The sequence below is a fragment of the Erythrolamprus reginae genome, chromosome 1 (assembly GCF_031021105.1).
Source record: "Erythrolamprus reginae isolate rEryReg1 chromosome 1, rEryReg1.hap1, whole genome shotgun sequence".
Lineage (NCBI taxonomy): Eukaryota > Metazoa > Chordata > Lepidosauria > Squamata > Dipsadidae > Erythrolamprus > Erythrolamprus reginae.
The window spans coordinates 191,381,729-191,402,855 of NC_091950.1; the positions used below are offsets into that span (position 1 = coordinate 191,381,729).

General features: G+C 41.2%; 1 protein-coding gene across 1 annotated transcript; it reads left to right on the forward strand.

The window, feature by feature from the left end:
• The first annotated feature begins 224 nt into the window (after positions 1 to 224).
• On the forward strand, positions 225 to 18,491 carry CDCA7 (cell division cycle associated 7). Its single transcript, XM_070731770.1, has 10 exons — positions 225 to 688; positions 5,150 to 5,272; positions 5,692 to 5,802; positions 7,941 to 8,183; positions 8,704 to 8,781; positions 9,586 to 9,774; positions 10,250 to 10,393; positions 14,202 to 14,351; positions 16,275 to 16,411; positions 16,580 to 18,491. Exons 1-10 carry the CDS (start codon positions 668 to 670, stop codon positions 16,608 to 16,610), a joined length of 1,227 nt encoding a protein of 408 aa, XP_070587871.1. The 5' UTR covers positions 225 to 667; the 3' UTR covers positions 16,611 to 18,491.
• The last annotated feature ends 2,636 nt before the right edge of the window (positions 18,492 to 21,127 follow it).

Here is a 21,127-nt window from a genome sequence, read left to right on the forward strand (position 1 = left end):
TTAATGGAGAAAAACAAATCACAAGCCTTCGCTCATTTCATAATGACGTGGAAAGTTAATTGAAATGCAATCGGCTCTTTCTGGAAAAGAATAAAGAAAATTACTTCATTAAAAGTAGACATTCCCATATAATTGTCAAAAAATTGCTTTCATGGTTTTTTTGTAATCGTGCAAAGGACACCTGGCATGTGTTTTGGGGCAAACTTTAACTTGTTTTTAACGAAAGGAACGTAGGGTAAGCACACTACTTCCTTCCAAGGCAAGTTAAGACGGGATGTCCCCCCTCCCTTTCCTTCTATGCAAATGCTTCATTACTATTTCGCGCCACAGATGCAGGTCCTGGAAGAACGGTAGACGCCGACGCTAAACTTTGGGGAAAAAACAAACCTGGCCAGCTTTCACAATATTTGCTACTTCGGCTACTCATCAACTTCTTCGAAAACCGCCTCTTCGAAAAACGACGCGGCGTCAATTAAAAGCGACGTCCGCAGAAAAAAAGCAAAGCTCGTTACCTTACAGGACCCCAGCACTTTTCGCGGGGAAAGAAAACCGTATCTAATCCCCGCCTCCGGCGAATTCTAAGTTAGCTTTTGGCGCGAGTCTGAGTCTTGCGGTCGACCCGGGAGAAGCTTCGGGAGCTCCACGCGTGGCAAATCCGCAACTTAGTATGGACCCCTTCGGCTTGCAGGTGAGCGCCTCAGTGGCAGCGTAGACATTTACCTTTTTTCACTCTCGAGTAAGTGCTGGGCAACTCGCGAGATTAGGTTTGGCCGGGGAAGGCGGGCGGGTTGCAAAACTCTCCAAAGAATTTACAAAGACCCGAGGTTGGAGCTATTATGGGCTGGCCGAGAAAAGCCTGGCGGATATTGCAAGGGGGGCCGGATTTCAATGGGGGGGGTGGGGAGTGGAGGAATAAATGCAAACTTTGCAATAGGTTATCCTTGGCTTTTCGCGTTCCTCGGGCTTCAGCCAGTATATCATTGAAGAAATGCATTGAATTTGCAAATGCGTTGAAGAATTGTTGCCCCGCACTGTGTGTGTGTGTGTTTATTTGCTTGCTCCGCGTGTTTCCATATTGCCTGGCCAAACGCCATTCGGAAGCCACCTTGTCGTTTTAAAAGCGGGCACATGGCTCGCCGCCTTAAAACTGCGACGCGACGTTGTTTGGGTTTAAAAGGCTGAAAAAAAAAATAAGCCACTTTTGGAAACGGCTGCTCGGTTAAAAACTTGAGCTCCCCTTCCTCCCCACGTGGCAGGTTTTGGGTGTTTTTTTTTTTACCTTTTACGTAAGTAAGCTTGATTTTTTTTTTGTGACCCCGTACGTAAGTTTGATTTTTCTTTTCTTGCATAAAGGGTGGGTTGGGGAGCGCTGCTTGAAGTCGACGAGGAACTGGGTTAAAAAGTAACTTAGCTTAGTTCCAAAGCGATGACTTTTCCACCATTCCGGATTGTTGGAGACTCTGGAAATCCGTAAAGCAAGCGGCGAACCTTTTAGCTTTCATATACCGTAGTTAAAGAGAGTCAGGTCAGGCTCAACTTGGGGCCATTTACACACCCTCTTCCCCCCCATCCCCCCTTTTTTTGTTCCCCAGATCGGCGTGCAATCAGGCAATAATCCTTTGTTTCAACGCCAGAGTTGAAACCTTGGGGGTGTGGGAGGAGGAAATAAAAACCCAAGGCAAATAAACTTCATTGCAAATAAACTTTTGTATCTTGGGGCATTTCTCTCCTCTCAACAAGAGAGAAAGGAGCCGGAGGGGAGGGAAACGAGGAGTCCTTGCTTCTCCCGCGCTTATTGATCTATTCAAATTTGGTGTGCCCCCCCCTCCGCCGAATCCACCTCCCACTGTTCTGTGGTTTAAGGGCGGAGCTACGTTCATTTGGGGGGGGGGGGGGGGGGGCTTCAGAGCCGAAGCTGAATATAAGGGGATGTGTGTGGGGGGTGGGGGTGGGGGGGTGTCAGAAACCCGAAGATTCCACCTTCCTGCCGGTTTTCTTTGAGCATGCCGCGAAAAAGAGGATGGAGGAAACCGAAGCGGGCATGGTAGACTCGCCTGTTTCCTCCGACCTGGAGGATTTGCCAGTTCCTACATGAAAAGCTGGCATAGGAGAGGGGGGGAAATCATTGGTCTGATAAATAATCGGAACAGTGGTTGGCTGATGTTCAAATATTGGAATGTTCCTTTCAGAAAGGCCTTGAAAAAGTTGCTTTTAGATTCTGGTCCCTTCTTTAATCCCAGATTTATGTTTATGGGACATAATTTTGCCAGTAGTGAGAAAAATTATTATTATTATTATTATTATTATTATTATTATTATTATTATTATTATTTCTGAAGCAAAAAAAGAAGACAAGGTTGAGAAAGAAGGAGAATTGCCCCAGGCCTCAGATTCAGTATTGAGAGATAAGTAGAAATGTTGTATAGTAAATTAACACCTTAATGACAGGATTCCCAGTCCAAACACTGTAGTCACAAGTTGTGGTTACACCTCTTAATGCCACTTGCCTATTTTTACATGCAGATAGGTCAATTGAATATTGACTCAGATAAACCCTTAACAAGAGATCCTTTGCCAGTTTTGAATGAAAAATTATGTTAAACCATTTTAGATTAGCTTTTTTCTTAGCCCATTTAAGCCTGATGAACAGTTTCGGTTTCCCTTCTGTGTTCTCAGGGCTGTGTAAATGGTGACCTCCCAGTGGTTTCATTCTCAAAACCTTGTGAGGTGGGCTAGCCTAGTTCAAAGACACCTATGAAACATGGTTTAGTGACACATTGGCACTTTTAAAATATGATTATCCTGAATGTAGTTGTCAGTTTACTTATTCACTGGCCCCAGAGAATGAGATAGACTTTCAGGGAGGTGTGCTATGGTGACAGGATTATACCACAATTTAGTTGCCACATTATCTTTTTGGCATTAATGCTACTTTAAAAGTATGTGTTGTGAATTCTGCCAATCCCGGAAATTTGTCAGTTGCCACATTTTTTGGTTGACGATTTCCTCTAGCCCTCATTGTTTTCAAATATTAGTATATTGCCTAGTGACTGGGTACAATATCTGTAACATTTACTCATTTTAAAAATCCTCCATTTTGGAAAACAGTTCTGTTTTTATAAAGCCTTTTGATTTGAAACAGTTTTCTAATCCAGGCATTTTCAGTTAATTTTTATTTGTTCTTTACAGCAGTGGTCCCCAACCTTTTTTCCACCAGGGACCAGTTTCACCAAGACAATGTTTCTATGGCCGGGTGTGTCTGAGCTGCAGTCCCTTTGGGACTGGGCGGCACAGAAATAAAAATATATATAAATAAATAAATAAAATATTTCTCTTTTTTCTCCAATTTTTGCTTTCATTTCTTTCTCTCCCTTCCTCTCCTTTTCTCTCCCTCCCGTTTTTTTCTCACTCTTTCTCTTGCTATGTCTCTCTCTCTCCTCCCTCTTGCTGTCTCTTTCTCCCTCTTTTTCTCACTCTTTCTCTCTTGTTCTCTTTCTCTCTTCCTTTCTTCTCTCCCTCCTTTTCTCTCTCACTCTTGCTTTCTTTCACACTCTGTATCGTGCTCTGTTGCTTTCTTTCTCTTTCTCTCTTGCTTTCTTTCTCTCTCCCCTACTTTCTTCTCTCTCTCTCTCTTTCTCTCATACACCACACCGGCAATAGAGAGAGAAAGAGAGCGGAGGGCGGCTTGCCGGCCCGTGGGCCCCTGGATGAGCGGCCCCGCATGGCCCCAGCGCTGGACTCCGCCATCGCCTCTGCCCTGGCTCTCCAGCTAAGAGGCAGCAGTCACGTCCACCCCTTCGCCCTCCACGGCACCCAGCGCCCGTGCCACCTCTGCCTCCCAGTAGCGCGCCTGACCTCTACCTGCAGGAAGGGGTGGTGGGGTTCCGCGAAGGGCTGCGCTTGAAGGCCACCACGGCGCCGTTGTTGTCGTCATGGTGCAAACCACGCAATCCCGGATCGCTTGCTTCTCCGGCCAGCAAAGCCGGCTGCCCGGGGAAAGCGGCATGCTTTTAAAACGCACGCTTTTCAAACACGCCGCTTTCCTGGGCAGCTGGCTTTGCTGGCCGGCGCAGGGTACTGTTCACCTTAGCGATCTTAGGCAAGAAAAAGCGAGTGATCCAGGACTGCATGGCTTTACGCCACTTCAAAAGTTTCTAAGTGGGGGGTTCCTTGGGTGAGGGGGAAAAAAGGGAGGGGGGCAGGTGTGGAAGTGCTGACTCCGCGGACCGGTGCAACATGTCCCGTGGCCCGGTACTGGTCCGCGGACCGGCGGTTGGGAACCCCTGCTTTATAGCACATATTTTTTCAGAAGCAAGATCCACTGGGACTTACTGCTTCTTGGGGAGGATAAATCAATATAATTACAGTTGGAATAGTGTGATAAAATGGCTTTTATATGGGTGAAAATGTATTGGGGCAGAAGATGTATATGAATATTTTGCAGAAAGGTTTTGACATATCTAGTTTTATCTGCATGGTCTCCAACCTTGGCAACGTTAAGGCTGGCGGACTTCAACTTCTAGAAATCCCCAGCTGGCTGGGAATTCTGGGAGTTGAGGTCTGCCAAGGTTGGAGACCTCTGACCTATGCAATGGGGCATCTTTTATTTCATTTTAGTGGTATTTTACTTCTTTCTGATAAACTTTTAGTTTGCTACCCTAATCAATATGTTTTTGGGAGATCATGGCTAAATCTGAATTATTTATGCTTGTGGTAATGTGCCCACATGAATGATTGAATTGAGCTGATGAAGAATGAATGGCTGCTCTTCACTGAAACCACCATACAAATTGGCCATAGGCAAAAGAGGGGTAACAATTTGCTTTGCTGCCTTAATTGTAAACTGGTGGTATAAGAGAATGTTAAATTCTAGTTAAATGTTAACTAAAACTATTTCATTACTATATGTTGTAGATGAATTTAAGTCCATAAAAGTGCAAGAGTTGTATTGCCTCCAAAATATGTATAATATATTTAGTGAAATTTTCGCCTGCTTAATAGATTGTGCTTGTTTTACCATAGTGGCACAAAATGATAGAAAACATTTTTTTTTAGATTAATGTTTACTTCTGTCTAGCGTAGATTAGGCCAGCCTGCATAAAACACATTACATTAATTAATTAATTGACTGTCATTGTCCATTTTACAGGGCAACCTTTCAGGGAACAGAAAACCCACAGCATTCCGTAATACTAGGCTAATCCCTATGGAAACGTCTTCATCCTCTGATGATAGCTGTGACAGTTTTGGCTCTGATAATTTTGCAAACACGGTAAGTAAAAAGTGCAAGAATAAACACAAATTGAATGTGTGGTGTTCAGAAATACCCCATTTGTGATTAAAATGCTTTGCTTACATTTCTGTACAGCAGTTATATGAATATACAGTATGAACTCTAATTTCATTTCACTTCTTCCCTTGTGCTCCTAGGTAGTAATTGTTGGAGGTAGATTAGCCACTTACTCTATCCTTTTGAAATGTCGCCTAACCTAACATGCCTGATGATTTGCCATAAAAGCTCTGAAACCATTTGTAAACCTCCTGAACCATTTTTCTTTGTTACAAAAGCTATTCTCTTGTAGTGCACTTGTACAATGTGATTTGCTCTCAGAACAGTTTATGGAAAATAGCTTCTCATTAAAAAAGAGAGAGAGAAAGAAAGAAACACATAGTGTACTTATTCTCTTTAAGAAACCAACCTTCAAGCCAGAAGTTGCAGAAGAAATGGCTAAAATATTTTACGAGGATTCAGATGAAGAATCTTTCTGTGGCTTTTCAGAAAGTGAGATTCAAGACGTGCTGGTGAGTTGAGCATTTAAAGTCCATAATTAATATCGTCCTTATTTTGCACACCAAAATAGACAATGTTCCTTCAACTTCCATAGTCTGAAAAATAGTAATTTTGATTGAGAAGTCAGCAAGGGAACTCAAAATTATCAACCATCTTGTACATGAGGATTGAATCTTAGTCTTCTTGTGTAAGATTAGAGCTTTTCCATATTGTGGTAAATTGTGTGATCAAAAAGCAATAATATTCTTGACAGTGATGAAGTAGCTCTTTAGCCCATGTGTAAGCTGGCAAATGAAGCTCCAATAATGTAAACTTATATATAAGCTATATCTTCTCCATTGAAAAAATGCTATGCAAAACAAAGCTACAGAAGAAAGCTCGTTAAAAATAAAATGGTAGGGTAACATCATTGGTAGCACATACTTTCTGAAGTAATTATTACCTTAGGGGAAAATACATATTTTAATAAGCTCTCCAAATGTGAACAGTGAGGTGACTTCCTGGCTTTTAACAGAAGAAAGCTGGAAAAGTGAGAAGGAAGGTTGAAGAAGGCCCAGTTTCTAATGTCTGCTAAAAATATCTATAAAGAAAAGCTCTTCTGAGATTAACTTACCCTCACTTTGCCCTTCCCAGGATCTATGCCTGGAAACTATGCCTCAAACTTCTGATTTGAAAAGCTGAAAGGCAGACAGATACTTAAATGTCCTTCAGTGACTAGGGCCAGATGTGAACGGTTGCTATAAGTATTCTTTGGTCTACTTGGTATCCTTCAGCTGTCATTTTCCTTCTCCTTGTTTCCCCTCTTTTCAGTGTTTATAGGCTTCCCCTTCTCCATCTTTTTAGACAAGGACTTAGCAGGCACCGGCACATTTAGTAGAACTGTGAAGACACTTCTTAATGCTTTTCTTGGGCATGTCAAAGCTTTGAAGGGCTTGGCAACTTGGTAGACCTTGTAAGAAGCTTCTGCTTGATGTATTTAGCCCCATATAAAGCGGGAAACTCCTTTCTATATTGTTTTAGAAAAATAGTGCTATTTTATGTGCTGGTAGTTAAGTGTTCCAGTAGGGCCTGCAGCAGGGGAACAGCATATAATCTGACATTACAGCAGTATCTTTCGGTGTAATTTTTATTTTTAATTCTTCCAAGTCCAGAGCAAAAGTCAGCAACTGAATATAAAAGGAAGAGGAAGTGGTTTAATTAAGATAATCTATAATATCTGTGGTGGCTCTAAAATCAGGGGTCACCAACTGGTAGTCTGTGAGAAAATTTTGGTGGTCCGCAGAAAAATTATTTGCATTTTTTATATTGCACTAAATCAGGGGTCTTCAAACTACAGCCCCTGGGCCGGATACGTACAGTGAACTGTGTTGCTGCAGAGAGTTTTTCCCTTTGGGGTCTTTTTGTGTGGGTTGGAAGGGGGCAGAAATTCCAATTTGGGGTTTGCTTAAGCCTCCTGGAGTGGGGCTTTGGGGAAGGCTGGAGGAAAGGGCCACTGGTGGCAAAGAGCTGGAGGGCTTCATTCCATCAGGGACTGGAACTGGCTGACCATCTCAGCCCGCTGAGCCTCCAGGCACTGGTACCTGGCATTGCACTCCCAAGGTCCTCCCTCTGTTTGGAAAGCCTGTGCTCATAGTCCTCAATGAGGTGCTTCTGCTGAGTCTCCTTCTGGTTCAGAACCAATTTGAACTGAGCCAGCTGTTTTGCCAAACTCGTTCTCATTGTAGTTGCTTAGTTCCAACAACTGCTTCCTATTGGGGCCCTAAGGAGCCCAGGCTAGGTGATGTGAGTAACATCAATTTGGCCACGCCCACACAGTCACATGACCACCCAGCCGCACCCAGCCAGTCATTAGGCAGATCATATTAATGGTCTGTGGGATTTAAAATAATGAATTTAGTGGTCCCTGAGAACCTAAAGGTTGGGATCCCCTGCTCTAAATAGTGATACAGAACCTGTGACCCTAGATGTTGTTAAGCTTTACCTTTCAACAGTTTCTGGTTAGCAAGAACAGTGATAAAAACTTGTAGTTTAAGAATGTTGAATTAGCCACAGGATTTTCCACTCTTTGAGCTATAGGTCCATGAGATTGCCAGTCTAACTATACAAGTGGCTTACTATGTTTTTTTTATTATTTCAATATTTTTAATAGAAACTCGAGACAGATTCTGAAGAAGAAACAGAGAAATCTTCACATAAATGGCCTAAGAAAAGTGCTGCTCCCCTTAAAGTGGCTCTGAAGTTCCCCCCACGAAGGTCTAAGAGGGGAAAGAGTAGCACAGGTCCAGCTCCACAACCTTCCTGTAAATTGGACTCTGAGGCAGAATCTGATGAAGAAAGTGGACCTAAATTCTTGGAGAGGAGAGCTTTAAATATAAAGGAGAACAAAGCCATGGTAAACATAAAAGGAAGTCCTCAAGAATTTGTGGTTGTTGTTTTTTTTCTTGAATGGTGAATTAGTTTTGTGGCTTGTGTTTCATTGTAAAAACACATTCAACTTCTTGATGCTGCTTCGTTAAATATTTTAATGCTACTTAATTGATTGTCAACCTCAGACATCTTAAACACCATTCAAAATTATAATTATTCAGGCATTTTTAATCTCATTCCTTCAATATTGTCCCATCTTTGCCATTTGAATAGGTCTAGAATATGTTTAAAAATTCTGAAACAATTGGAAAAATGGGTCTAGTAGATTAAGAATAATGATCTGTTCATTACTGTGTACTTGCCTTCATATTCATGGAGATGACCAAAGGTTTTCATCACTATAGGTTTTTTGTATGCTTCTGTAGTAATCTGCTCTGTTCTATAAATAATCTTTGTATTGTATTTCTGAATAAATGTCTATACAGCTCCTTTTAGATACATTTCTGTCTGAGATTTCACTACTTATTTCCCGTCCTTCATTACAGCTTGCAAAGCTAATGGAAGAATTAAAAAATGTCTCTGGAATTTTTACTAAAAGAGGCCCATTCGCAACTCCTACTCCGGTAAATCACACTTACGTACTTTATTAATTTCTTGATTTACTTCATAATTATCCAACAATTATTATTACTATTTTCTCAAGCCTGTTTATCGATGAACCTAGAGAAACTAAATTAAAGTCCATTGTCTTACTATATTGTACAATAATTGCCACTTGTAATTATTTTTTTATTTGTCCATCTATAAAATTTCAGTGCTCAGCTAGACATACCAAGAAGTTTTTAAACCTAAAACTAATATATTTTACAGTCTTTCTTAAATAAACACGTGCACTTCTAAATCTCAGAGTTAGATCTGGATCTTGCTTAACCACGTCCATGATTAGCAAACCATGCCAAACCAGGTGCCGGTGGATGCTTGACAGCTAACCTACATATGAGAAAAAAATTCCAGCAGAATCTGAGCAGCATCAGTTCTATCATGTTTTTCATTTCCTGCAAAGTCATACTATGATTTAGTATTTCAATGGTCTCATTGGGCCATACTAAAGAAGTTTTTGTAGTGTGTAAATGGATAACCAATAAATACAATTGCAGAATTCTAGAGGAAGAGGCATCAAAAGGATATTGAATAGATGAAAACAGTTTTACACTGTACTTCCCTTCAGTTAATTTGGCTAGCTTATATTTGAGTGGTATTCATTAGAGCTGCAGGTGACCATCCTATGGACCTTTATCTGAGAGTAAGCTTGCTGTAGTTTAAAATTGGAGGAGAGTAAATGCTAAATTTGAGGAAACGTACTGTAGCTTATAAATGATTTAAGATTACTGTCTGACATAGCCATGTTATCTTTATCCTCATCCAAGAAAGCCCAGCGTAGTCCAAGGAAATCATTTCCCAGAAGTGCTCCAAGGCGGAATCCAGAAAGAAGTTCTAGGCCTCAAACTAGATCCAGATCCCTAATTGAAGGTCGTCCAAGCCCCATGTCTATGGAGGAAGAGGAGGATGATCCCTATGTGTTAGTGAGAAGGCAAATGTCTGATGATTTTTCTGAGGTATGTTGGTGACAGCAACCAAGTAAATTGATCCTTAAGTAGTCTAGGTAATTTAGATAATGGTTTTCATATAAAACAACCATATCTAGTCATAATTAAGCTATGCCAGTGGGCTCTTTTCATCTTCATAGCATGCTTGATTGCCAAGATAATTCAGTAGCAAAGTTTGCCATTGTTCCTGGCCATATGTATTTTTAGAGCCCTTCAAATATATGAGGCTGAATGCAGCCCTGGTCCAGAATCTGGCTTTGTCCTGATTGAAATGAAAACCTTTAAATTCTATTTCAGGGGGGGGAAATCTTCAGAATTGGAAATGAAGGAGAAACCTTCATTTTGAGCTAACACCAACAAGCTACCATAAAGCAGCATTTTGGTTAAGAAACGCAGTGACGTTGCTGCATAAATATGACAGTACTTTATGGAATTCTTCAATGGCTTGACTTAACCCAACGGTACCGTTTTCTTCTGGATTCAGGATGAAAGGGACACTCCCAGAAGAAGAAGGCGCTCTAGTGCTGTGACCCTTCCCCATGTCATCCGTTCAGTGGAAGAAATAACCGAAGAAGAATTGGATAATATTTGTGAAACTGCGAAAGATAAAGTCTACAACCGTGTAACGGTAGGATGACTCATATTCTACATTCAGGCCGTTGGTTTGCTTTGTCCAAATTATGTTATAGATAGTGCACCCTTCTTGCTTTGATCGTCTCCTCTTTACTAGAGCATGATCATCGTTCCTATCCATTTATTATTTATTTATTTATTTATTGGATTTGTATGCCGCCCCTCTCCGGAGACTCGGGGCGGCTAACAGCAATAATAAGACAGTGTATAATAATAATCCAATACTAAAAACGATTAAAAACCCATTAATATAAAAACCAAACATTCATACAGATATACCATGCATAAAATTGTAAAGGCCTAGGGGGAAAGAGTATCTCAATTCCCCCATGCCTGGCGGCAGATGTGGGTTTTAAGTAGCTTAAGAAAGGCAAGGAGGGTGGGGGCAATTCTAATTTCTGGGGGGAGTTGGTTCCAGAGGCCGGGGCCGCCACAGAGAAGGCTCTTCCCCTGGGTCCCGCCAAGCGGCATTGTTTAGTTGACGGGACCTGGAGAAGACCCACTCTGGGACCTAACTGGTCGCTGGGATTTGTGCAGCAGCCAACTCCTCCCACTTATGACTGTAACTTTTTGCTAATCAGTATTAATATTGTTTGTTTCCTGATTGCTTATTTGACCCCTATGACATTCATTAAGTATTGTACCTCATGCTTCTTGACAAATGTATCTTTTATTTTTTGTACACACTTTATGCACCAAAGACAAAATTCCCTGTGTGTCCAATCACACTTGGCCAATAAATAATTATATTCTATTTTATCCTACATGTATTTCCTGTGATTCCCAGTGTTAGAGCCAGCGGAATCTACATCTTAACTACATAATTGCGGAAACCCCCAATACCTGGAAGTCTCTTAAGTTGATTTTTTGCATTTAAGATATTTAGAAACATAGAAGATTGACGGCAGAAAAATACCTCATGGTCCATCTAGTCTGCCATTATACTATTTCTTGTATTTTATCTTAGGATGGATATATGTTTATCCCAGGCATGTTTAAATTCAGTTACTGTGGATTTACCAACCACGTCTGCTGGAAGTTTGTTCCAAGCATCTACTACTCTTTCAGTAAAATAATATTTTCTCACGTTGCTTCTGATCTTTCCCCCAACTAACCTCAGATTGTGCCCCTTTGTTCTTGTGTTCACTTTCCTATTAAAAACACTTCTCTCCTGAACCTTATTTAGCCCTTTAACATATTAAAATGTTTCAATCATGTCCCCCCTTTTCCTTCTGAGATTAGAACTGCCCCTACTCTTCCTGCCTTCCGAAAACTCCTTAAAACCCACCTTTGCCGTCAGGCATGGGGGAACTGAAACATCTCCCCCTGGGCATGTTTAATTTATACATGGTATGCTTGTGTGTGTGTCTGTTAGTACAGTGGTCCCTCGATCATCGCGAGGGTTCCGTTCCAGGACCCCAAGCGATGATCGATTTTTCGCGAAGTAGCGGTGCGGAAGTAAAAACACCATCTGCGCATGCGCAGATGGTGTTTTTACTTCCACCGCCGCCCGCCCTTCGCCCGCCCACCCCGTTGCTCGCGCCTGGGGTTTCCCCGCGCGCGTGCCGCCCGCCCGCCCACGCCGTTGCTGGGGCCGCTTCCCAGCTGGGAAGCGGAGCTGGGATGTCCCCAAGCGCGCGCGCGTTGCTGGGGCCGCTTCCCAGCTGGGAAGCGGAGCTGGGGTTTCCCCAAGCGCGCGCGCGTTGCTGGGGCCGCTTCCCAGCTGGGAAGCGGAGCTGGGGTTTCCCCAAGCGCGCGCGCACCGCCCGCCCGCCCACGCCGTTGCTGGGGCCGCTTCCCAGCTGGGAAGCGGACCTGGGGTGTCCCCGCGCGTGCCGCCCGCCCGCCCACGCCGTTGCTCGCGCCGCCGCTGGGGTCTTACCCGGGGCAAGAGGGGGAAGACCCAGGGAAGCCGCCCAGCAGCTTATCTGCCCGGCGGGAAACTTCACCATCTACGCATGCGTGGCCATAGAAAAAAGGCACGCATGCGCAGATGGTGGAGTTTACTTCCGGGTTGAAAACTCGCGATATAGCCCTTTCGCGATGCTCGAGGACGCGAAACTCGAGGGATCACTGTATATGGGTTTTTTAAAAAAAAAAATCTTCAAATATTTTAAATTTAGTTGGATTATTTATGATTTGTTCCACTTGTTGTGAGCCGCCCCGAGTCTTCGGAGAGGGGCGGCATACAAATCCAAATAATAAATAAATAAATACATAAATAAATAAATAAATAAATAAATAAATAAGGTTTATGCTTAAGACCTTCCACCATTTTTGTAGCCCATCTTTGGACCCGTTCAATTTATTTACGGGACTGTCTCTTGCCGCATACCTCTCAGAGCACCGAGTTGGTGTCCTCCAGGTCCCGTCAACTAAGCAATGCAGGGTTTGTGGGGGAAGGGCCTTCTCTGTTGCCGCTCCGGCTCTATGGAATCAACTCCTCCCCCGACCCCCATGTCCATACTGCTCTCACCCTACTGGCCTTCCGTCAGGCCGCAAAGACCTGGCTTTGCCAGCAGAGCTAGGGACCATGAATATAACAATTATCATGGCCAAATTGTATGAATGGTATGCATGTATGCTGACTGGACAGTTTAACTATAGGTTTTAATTAGGGTTTTATAGTTTAGATTGCGATTTAACTTCTTTTTATTGTTCTTGTATTTTATATTGTTGTAAGCCGCCCTGAATCCTTCGGGATTGGGCTGCATAGAAGTTGAATTAATAATAAACAAACAAACAAACAAACAATATCAAACAGAGCAGGTAGAGTACCTAGCCAATGCGTGCTTTAAATCTTCCTCATTTCACGTAGACTTCAATGAAATATTTGATACATGACAAATATAGTTGAAGGTTTGGATTGGGAGATTCAACTACAAGTTCCCATTTGATCAGGCAGTTCACTGGGTAACTTTAGGCTAATAACATTCTCAGTTCTTAAGATTGTTGGTATGAAAATAAAAAGGCCTGTTTAAAGCAGTAAAGTAACTTTCAAAGAGGGAAAAAAGATGGAGTAAGGAAGTCTTGGGTCTAATGCTTTTCATTTGCTACCATTACCTGTACATGTTGGTAAGAATTTTAAATGTAACACATCTCTGTTCCCTCTTCCACATTAAATGTGATGGTTCATATCCAGTGATAAAATGGAGGTTCATATGTAGCGGCTTCATTGATAAATTGTAAAAATAGTATTAGTTTATCTAGTTCGGATATAATGGCATCTTTTTGCTTGCTGCTATTTAAATTTGATTTAAAAATAAAGGGATGAAACAATTGGCACTTAGATAAACTTCAAGTACATAAAATCTGTTGTCCCTCTCCTCTCCCCCTCCCCTCTCAGGTATTCAATAACCATAATTCTAAGCTATAAGGGTTGGTTTGGTTTGCTTTGCTTTGGCTTAGTGCAATGTATATATAGAGAGTTTGGTCTAGTGGTTAAGGCAGTCAGGCTGGAAACCAATGGGCAGTTTTGGTCCTACCTTAGGCATGAAAGCTAGCTGTCGATTTTAGATCTGTCCTTCTCTCTCAGCCCAATTCACTTCAAAGGATTGTTGTAGGGAAAATAAGAGGAAAGAGTATTAAGAGTATTGTTCTCTTCCTTGAATTATTTATAAAAATAAAAGTGGGGGGAGGAAGCTTAAAACATTTGAAAAGGTATAAACATATGCACTGTAACTAACAGCATGTGTAAACTAAACCACTGGCTTCATGTGATAAACAGATGTGACGAGGGTGAGATGTTTTTTCAAAGCAACAATCAACCTGGTATCCTTTGCCTTTGCTGCTCTTTTTAACAGGGTTCTACCTGTCACCAGTGTCGTCAGAAAACAACAGACACTAAGACAAGTTGCCGAAACCCAGAGTGTTTTGGAGTACGTGGCCAATTCTGTGGGCCTTGTCTTCGTAATCGTTATGGAGAAGAAGTCAGGGCTGCCTTGTTGGATCCAGTAATTATTTTATTTTATTTTCATTTTTGCTTGAATGCATGCTAACTGTTCTGTCGGGCTCTCTGGTAGACTCCTCCCAAAAATTCACAGGTACAAATTTCAGACACACACATGTTTCAAAATTCAAAACAATGTTCTTTATAATGAAAATTCACTTAAACTAAGTCCTCTTTTGGTACAGCAAAGGGCACTGGTCTACAAACAAACTGGTAATTTGTACAAGTCCCTTATCAGTTCTGTGATACTTATCTTGCAGCTGTGAGGCAATTCACAGTCCTTCTTCTTTCACAAAGTGAAACACACTTTGCTCTGGTTTAGTTTCAAAGCGGGGAAAAATCAGCACACAAAAAGTCCAAGTCAGTAAAGCAGTCACGAAACACAATGATCAGATAATCCTCCACAATGGCCAAACCCACAGGCTGCTATTTATAGCAGCCTCACTAATCACCACAGCCCCACCCAACCACAAGTGGCCTCATTTTCTTTGATAATAATCTCTCAGTTGTTGTTGCCTATGCGTCGCTCTCCGCATGCGTGGCTGTATCATTAATTCTTGTTCCGAATCCAAGGAGGAGCTAGATAATTGATCTCCTTCTGAGCTGTCTGCCACACCCTCCTCCTCCCTGTCACTCATGTCTTCTTGGTCAGAGGAGCCTTGATCAGCAGATTCCACCGGGGGGCAAAACAGGCCTGCAGCATGTGGATGTCTCCCCCACATGCACAGTCCTTGGGGCAGGAGCTGGGCCAGAGCTAACCACAACACTAACGTTCATAAAAAAGTAAAAATGCAAGTAATCCTCATTTAGCAACCACAATTGGGACTCCTAATTCTATAACTAAGCGATTACTAAATGGGAAATCAAATGACCATTAGGTTTTTCTTTTTCCCCCATTCTCCTGTCCTTTGGGACACTCATCCTGCTATTGGGATAATTCTGCAAGAATGGAATTAATGTTTATATTCATTGGAGAGGCAGGGATTATAAGAGAGTAAGTGAGCACATAGGCGCTGGCACTAGCTGATTCTTTTCAGTGGGTATTCTTCCTTGTGTGCCTGCTTACTCTTGTATTCTTTTCCCAATATTCCTGGTTTATGAAGGGAGGGAATGGTATAGGGCAGAGCTGTCGAAACACCCGGCCTTCAGGCCACTGCTCACGCCCAATTTAACAAGGGGGGGGGAGGAGTCCCGGTACATCACGTGACACTGCCATGATGATGTGAGTTTGACACCCCTGGTATTGGGCAACATGTACAACTGACTATAATAGCAGATGTGGAGAGAGATAATAAATGCACATCTTGTTCTTGATAATGTTTTTCAGCACTGTCACAACTGAATGGTTAACTGCATGGGACATTTGGCAAATGCATTTGGTCTACTTATATTTTTTCAATTTCCTATTTAAAATGTGTAATATGTTTATGATCTAGCTCAGCTGTCAAACTCATGTCACAGCGTCATATGAGGTATCCAGATTCTCCCCCTCCCCCTTTCTGCTAAACTCGGGGTAGGCGTGGCCAGCACGTGATGCATTGTGTCAACAGGTCGTTGAGTTTGACAGCCCTGTTCTAGCTGAATCGTGATGCTGTCATGATATTCTAGCTCAGTGGTTCTCAACCTTTCTAATGCCGCAACCCTTTAATTGCAGTTTCTCATGTTGTGGTAACCCCCAGCCATAAGCCTAGCACCAATTCTCCCAACAGAGCTTTAAGCTGATTGGCAGGAAGGTCAGAGGGACACCCCCACTGTAAACGCCTGATTGGTCAGATTGTTAAAATATGTTCCAAGGCGCCAGAATAGAAGCTTTAGTTCCTGACACCATGGGAAATTTGTCTTCTAGCTGTATCATAGTCTAATAGCAACAAGAATTAAGTTGAATCTACTTATTGTTCATTCTTACTCTCTTTTTCCCCCCCTTTAGAACTGGTACTGCCCACCTTGCCGTGGGATCTGCAATTGTAGCTTCTGCCGGCAGCGGGAAGGAAGGTGTGCTACTGGTGTCTTGGTTTACTTAGCCAAGTTCCATGGATATGATAATGTCCATGCTTACTTGAAAAGGTAAATTTCATTTTTCTTCATGAATTGGGACATAGATACAAAATACTGGCAAGAATGCATAATGCATAAAGATCCAGGTTCAAAGACGCATTTTAATGTTTTGAACAATATGAAGTTACTTGTTGATTGACTTAGTTTCACTTTATGTTTTTTTTCCACCTCTTACAGTCTGAAACAAGAACTTGAAATGCAAGAATGAACTTCTGAAGCAATTCCAGAATAATCTTCAGTGCATATGCTTGGATTTGTCTGATTTGAGAATTCACTTTTATTAATGGTTGACATCTTTTAAATAGGGGAACAAAAATTGTGACTTTTCACTGATGTTCAAAGTTGCAGGATAGTGGCTCGTCATATTGTTAAATCAAAGCTCTCTTAGTCCTGTTTCATGATGAATGCTACTGGATCTTAATTAACATCCCGCAGAGCAGGTAGAGGTCTCATTCAACCCATTGGGTAGCAGCGGCTTCATACAAAGGCTATAACCAACCAAAAGCAGTACTTGCCATTATACTTCTCCTGCATCTCACTGTGTGAGATTTTCTGGTGGCAGTTTGCATAGGTATGCAACTCTGAGTTTATGTTCATGTTGGAACTGCCGCTGTCACATTGTCCCTAACTATTGTTAATGTTAGCTGAGTCCAATTTTTGTTTCCGCTTTGTTGGAAAGAAAGTCTTTGGGGGGCATTAATTGTATCTACATTTGCAGTTATCGTGTATAGTAGATTCAGCAATGAATCAAGCGCTAGCTTTTAAAGCTATTGTAAATAGCAGCCGTGATTATCGAATTGCAAAGCAACTTAAATTCTTGACAACTTTTTTTTTTGAAAGAAGCAATGATAAAGAACTTAATACTTAGGTTAAAAATTTGGATAGTAATTGAAATGGTTTAAATCAATAAGTGTAAAGTGTACTTGATCTGTCACGCTTACGACCATGTTTTGTTGTGTTTATAATACTATTTAACAATGAAAGTGTGACTAAAGATTCAGACTTATGAAAAATTAGTATATGGTTTGATCCTGAAGCTTATTGTCCCTGAGATCTTGGTAAGGGATACTTAAAAGGAACCATTAGTGTTTGGGAAGGTAGTTTCATTAGGTCTGCAAAAATCCAAAAATAATTAGCTGGAAGCAAGATGTCTCTTTGCTGTTATGCTGTTAATCTAGATTTTTGCAGACCAGTTCAAGTAATTCTAAATTGTGTTACTGACCAAATAATTTCACTCGCCTTAATACATAAAGCATCATGCCTTGCATCTTCTCAAAAACTGTGTATTGTAGATAGGGATTCACAAATCTTCCATCATAGTTTATGCTGGAGCCAATCTTGCATGATCTGCGTATTGGATTGTAAATGCAAGGTTTCAGATGGCTATTTGATAACGTCTGTGCTTATCTAAAGAAGTGACCATGAACAATACAGTTTCATGAGTTGAAATGTAGATAGGATCCTAATTGGTGATGTTTCAAACTGTGTTAGTTAATAAGGCATGGAGCTTGTGCATCTTGCTTCACAGGTGGAGGTTGTGGTTTTCATTTACTAACTGGTAGTGTATCTGTTTAAATGCTGTGCTAACTGGATAAAAGGCCACCCATCCAAAGTGCATTTGATATAAAATACATCAATGTTGAATGGACTGCAAGAGGGAGAGTGAACAGAACCCTTGAGTTGCTGAGACCCTTTAAGAAGGAATCACTTTTGCTACTTTCCCATACATTAATACTCCGTACCATTTGTAAGCAGTTCTATAAAATCTAAATGGAATTAAGAATATCCTCCCGCCAAAAGTTTAGGTTTAATTTACACAGTGCACGGGTTTTTGGGGGAGGGGGAATCATTTGCTGTTTTGCTTTGCCTCTAAAATCGTGGTTCTGTTTTTCTTTATTTTGTGAACCTCTGCTTGGACATATATGTAGCTGTTATTTTCTGCAGATTTGTTTTAAATACATCAAAAGACAGTAAAACTACTCAAGTCTTTTCCCTAGAGTAGTTTGAACAATACTGTAACCTGATACTTTTTATGTATGAGATGTAATTTTGATCCATTAAAGTTTGCTTTGCAGAGGGCTGAAAAGGCCATTGATTCTTGTGCTTCTGTATGTGCGGGGGTCCCATGTTCACTTCAGCACTGATATTTTTTTTGTACAGGATAAAACATACATGACTCTGATCCTGTATGAAAACTGCTTGCAGTGCGTATGTGGGTTTTCCATATTTAATTGTAACCACATCAGAATATTAACAGCAAGGGGGGGGGGGAACACAATTGTAGCAGAGAAATAAATATAAATATTCTCTCCCTCCATCTCCTCATCCTTCTAAGCAGCAAAGTTGTTTTTAATAACCCCAGCTTTGATTTTTATCTTGTAATATTCTGCAGGCGATCTTCCCCATCCACAGAATGGCCACAGTTAACCTGATGGCATCATACGCAGATACCTGTATTACATGGATAAAGGTTAAATAAGGTCCAGGAGGGGAAGTGTTTTTAATAGGAAAGTGAACACAAGAACAAGGGGACACAATCGGAAGTTAGTTGGGGGAAAGATCAAAAGCAACATGAGAAAATATTTTACTGAAAGAGTAGTAGATCCTTGGAACAAACTTCCAGCAGACGTGGTAGATAAATCCACAGTAACTGAATTTAAACATGCCTGGGATAAACATATATCCATCTTAAGATAAAATACAGAAAATAGTATAAGGGCAGACTAGATGGACCATGAGGTCTTTTTCTGCCGTCAGACTTCTATGTTTCTATGTTATAAACTGTTCTTCAACTACCAAAAGGGGGAGAGAGTTATGGTATCAACTGTTTGGATTAAAACATTTTACGAAAAGACATACGCTTTTCCAAGCAACAGCATATAGGGCATGCTTAGCAGTGAAGCTAATTGGCACGGACAAGATTTTATACCAGGGGGAAGAAAATCCAGATTAGAATGGAAAGCTATACTATGTACCTTTCACCTAGGCAAGATATTTTTTAGTTAAAGTGAGCCTGTAGTTTTCCTATTCTGAATTGAAGAACCTAGTTGGATCTTCACTTTTGAAAGCAGGCTCTGTTGAATGAGTTACGTTTTATATCCTGCGCTTGGGATAATCCCTAAATTGAAAACTCATACTGATTAGAGATACCAGGAAATCCACCAGCCTATCTGAAGGCTGTACTGTTTTGCATCACAAAGCAAACTCAGCCCTTGTGAAAGAGTCTTGCTTTAATCCAGAGAGATCTATATTCACAACTTTACCCCATTTCCTAGGAACATGTAATTAATCATTTGTACTTTACTTTTTATAGCAGCTTTCAATCCAAACCAATAATATATATATTGGAAGTGACCTTTATTATAAAATATTAACATTATAAAGTATTGCACTGCTGAAAGGGAGAGGGGAATTAAATTTGCTGATCAGCATGTTCAAATACTCAGGCTGAACCAAGGTACTTTTTTAGTTCTCTGCCTATATAAGCAACATCAAAATCCATTTTCCCCGTTGTACTAAACATACTTTGCTACTATGGTTATTCATGGTTTTACAGTTTCCCCCCCAATTTATTATCTTTTATCTTTACATCAAGGGATATAGATGGCTCTGTAACCCTTGATACCCGACATTAAACCCTGAAATAAAATTAAAAAAGCAGTAGTAGCTGGCACTGTGTATGGAAGAAAATAATTGTTTATGGCACACAGCTTAAGCTGTGCTGGTAATCACACTGAAAATACAATATTTATTCATTAGATCAAATTTAATGAAGCCTCCTGGCAGTAATTATAAAAATTACTGTAGCAGTAAATTACTAATGAGTTGTGATGTGCTTCCTACCTGCGAGGAAGGACTGGCTGTTGAAAAAGCCTGATGATCCAAACAGCTCTCTGGAGGATTTGCTCTTGGGTGTAGGAATCAACTTCATGGCTGTCCTGGAAAGGACATGAGTGTAAATGCAAAAGGGCCGAAAGATGGACTGGGATAGGGTTTGGAACTGATAGAACTTCGGTGAAAATACTGGAGGTAAATACTGCTTATATCTTTTAATGATTGGGATAGGTGTTTTGGAGAAAGCCTCAGTAAAAATAAAGCTAAGATAATCCTTGTTGGAATTCTACTTAGGTAAATGTAAAGGTTCTCACACATACGGCATGTGCTAGTCATTTCCAACTCTAGGGAGTGGTGCCCATCTGTTTCAAAGCTGAAGAGCCAGCGCTGTCCGAAGACATCTCTGATCATGTGACTGGCATGACTAAACAAAGGCATGCGGCTTCAATCGCAACAACACAAGAGCACGCAACAGATTCAAACTTAATATTAACCGCTCCAAACTTGACTAAAAAATATGACTTCAGCAACCGAGTTGTCGAAGCGTGGAACTCATTACCTGACTCAGTAGTGTCAACCCCTAACCCCCAACATTTTTTCCCTTAGACTATCCACGATTGACCTCTCCAGGTTCCTTAGAGGTCAGTAAGGGGCGTGCATAAGTGCACCAGTGTGCCTTCCGTCCCCTGTCCAATTGTCTCTCATCTCATTTATCTTTTCTTCCTTTTAAATATGTTCACCTATATTTTTATATCTTTTCTTCTATTCTTTTCTTTACTTATATTATTACATATCTTTCTCTTCAATGTGTATTATGTATTGGACAAAATAAATAAATAAAAATAAATAAATAAGGGTATTTTCCCACCAAAGGTGGTCCCTATTTTTCTA

Coding starts and splice junctions, on each gene's coding strand:
- CDCA7 (XM_070731770.1), top strand. CDS start 668: ATGGACCCCTTCGGCTTGCAG. Junction 5,273..5,691: donor CTGATAATTTTGCAAACACG/GTAAGTAAAAAG, acceptor ATTCTCTTTAAG/AAACCAACCTTCAAGCCAGA. Junction 16,412..16,579: donor GTCCATGCTTACTTGAAAAG/GTAAATTTCATT, acceptor CACCTCTTACAG/TCTGAAACAAGAACTTGAAA.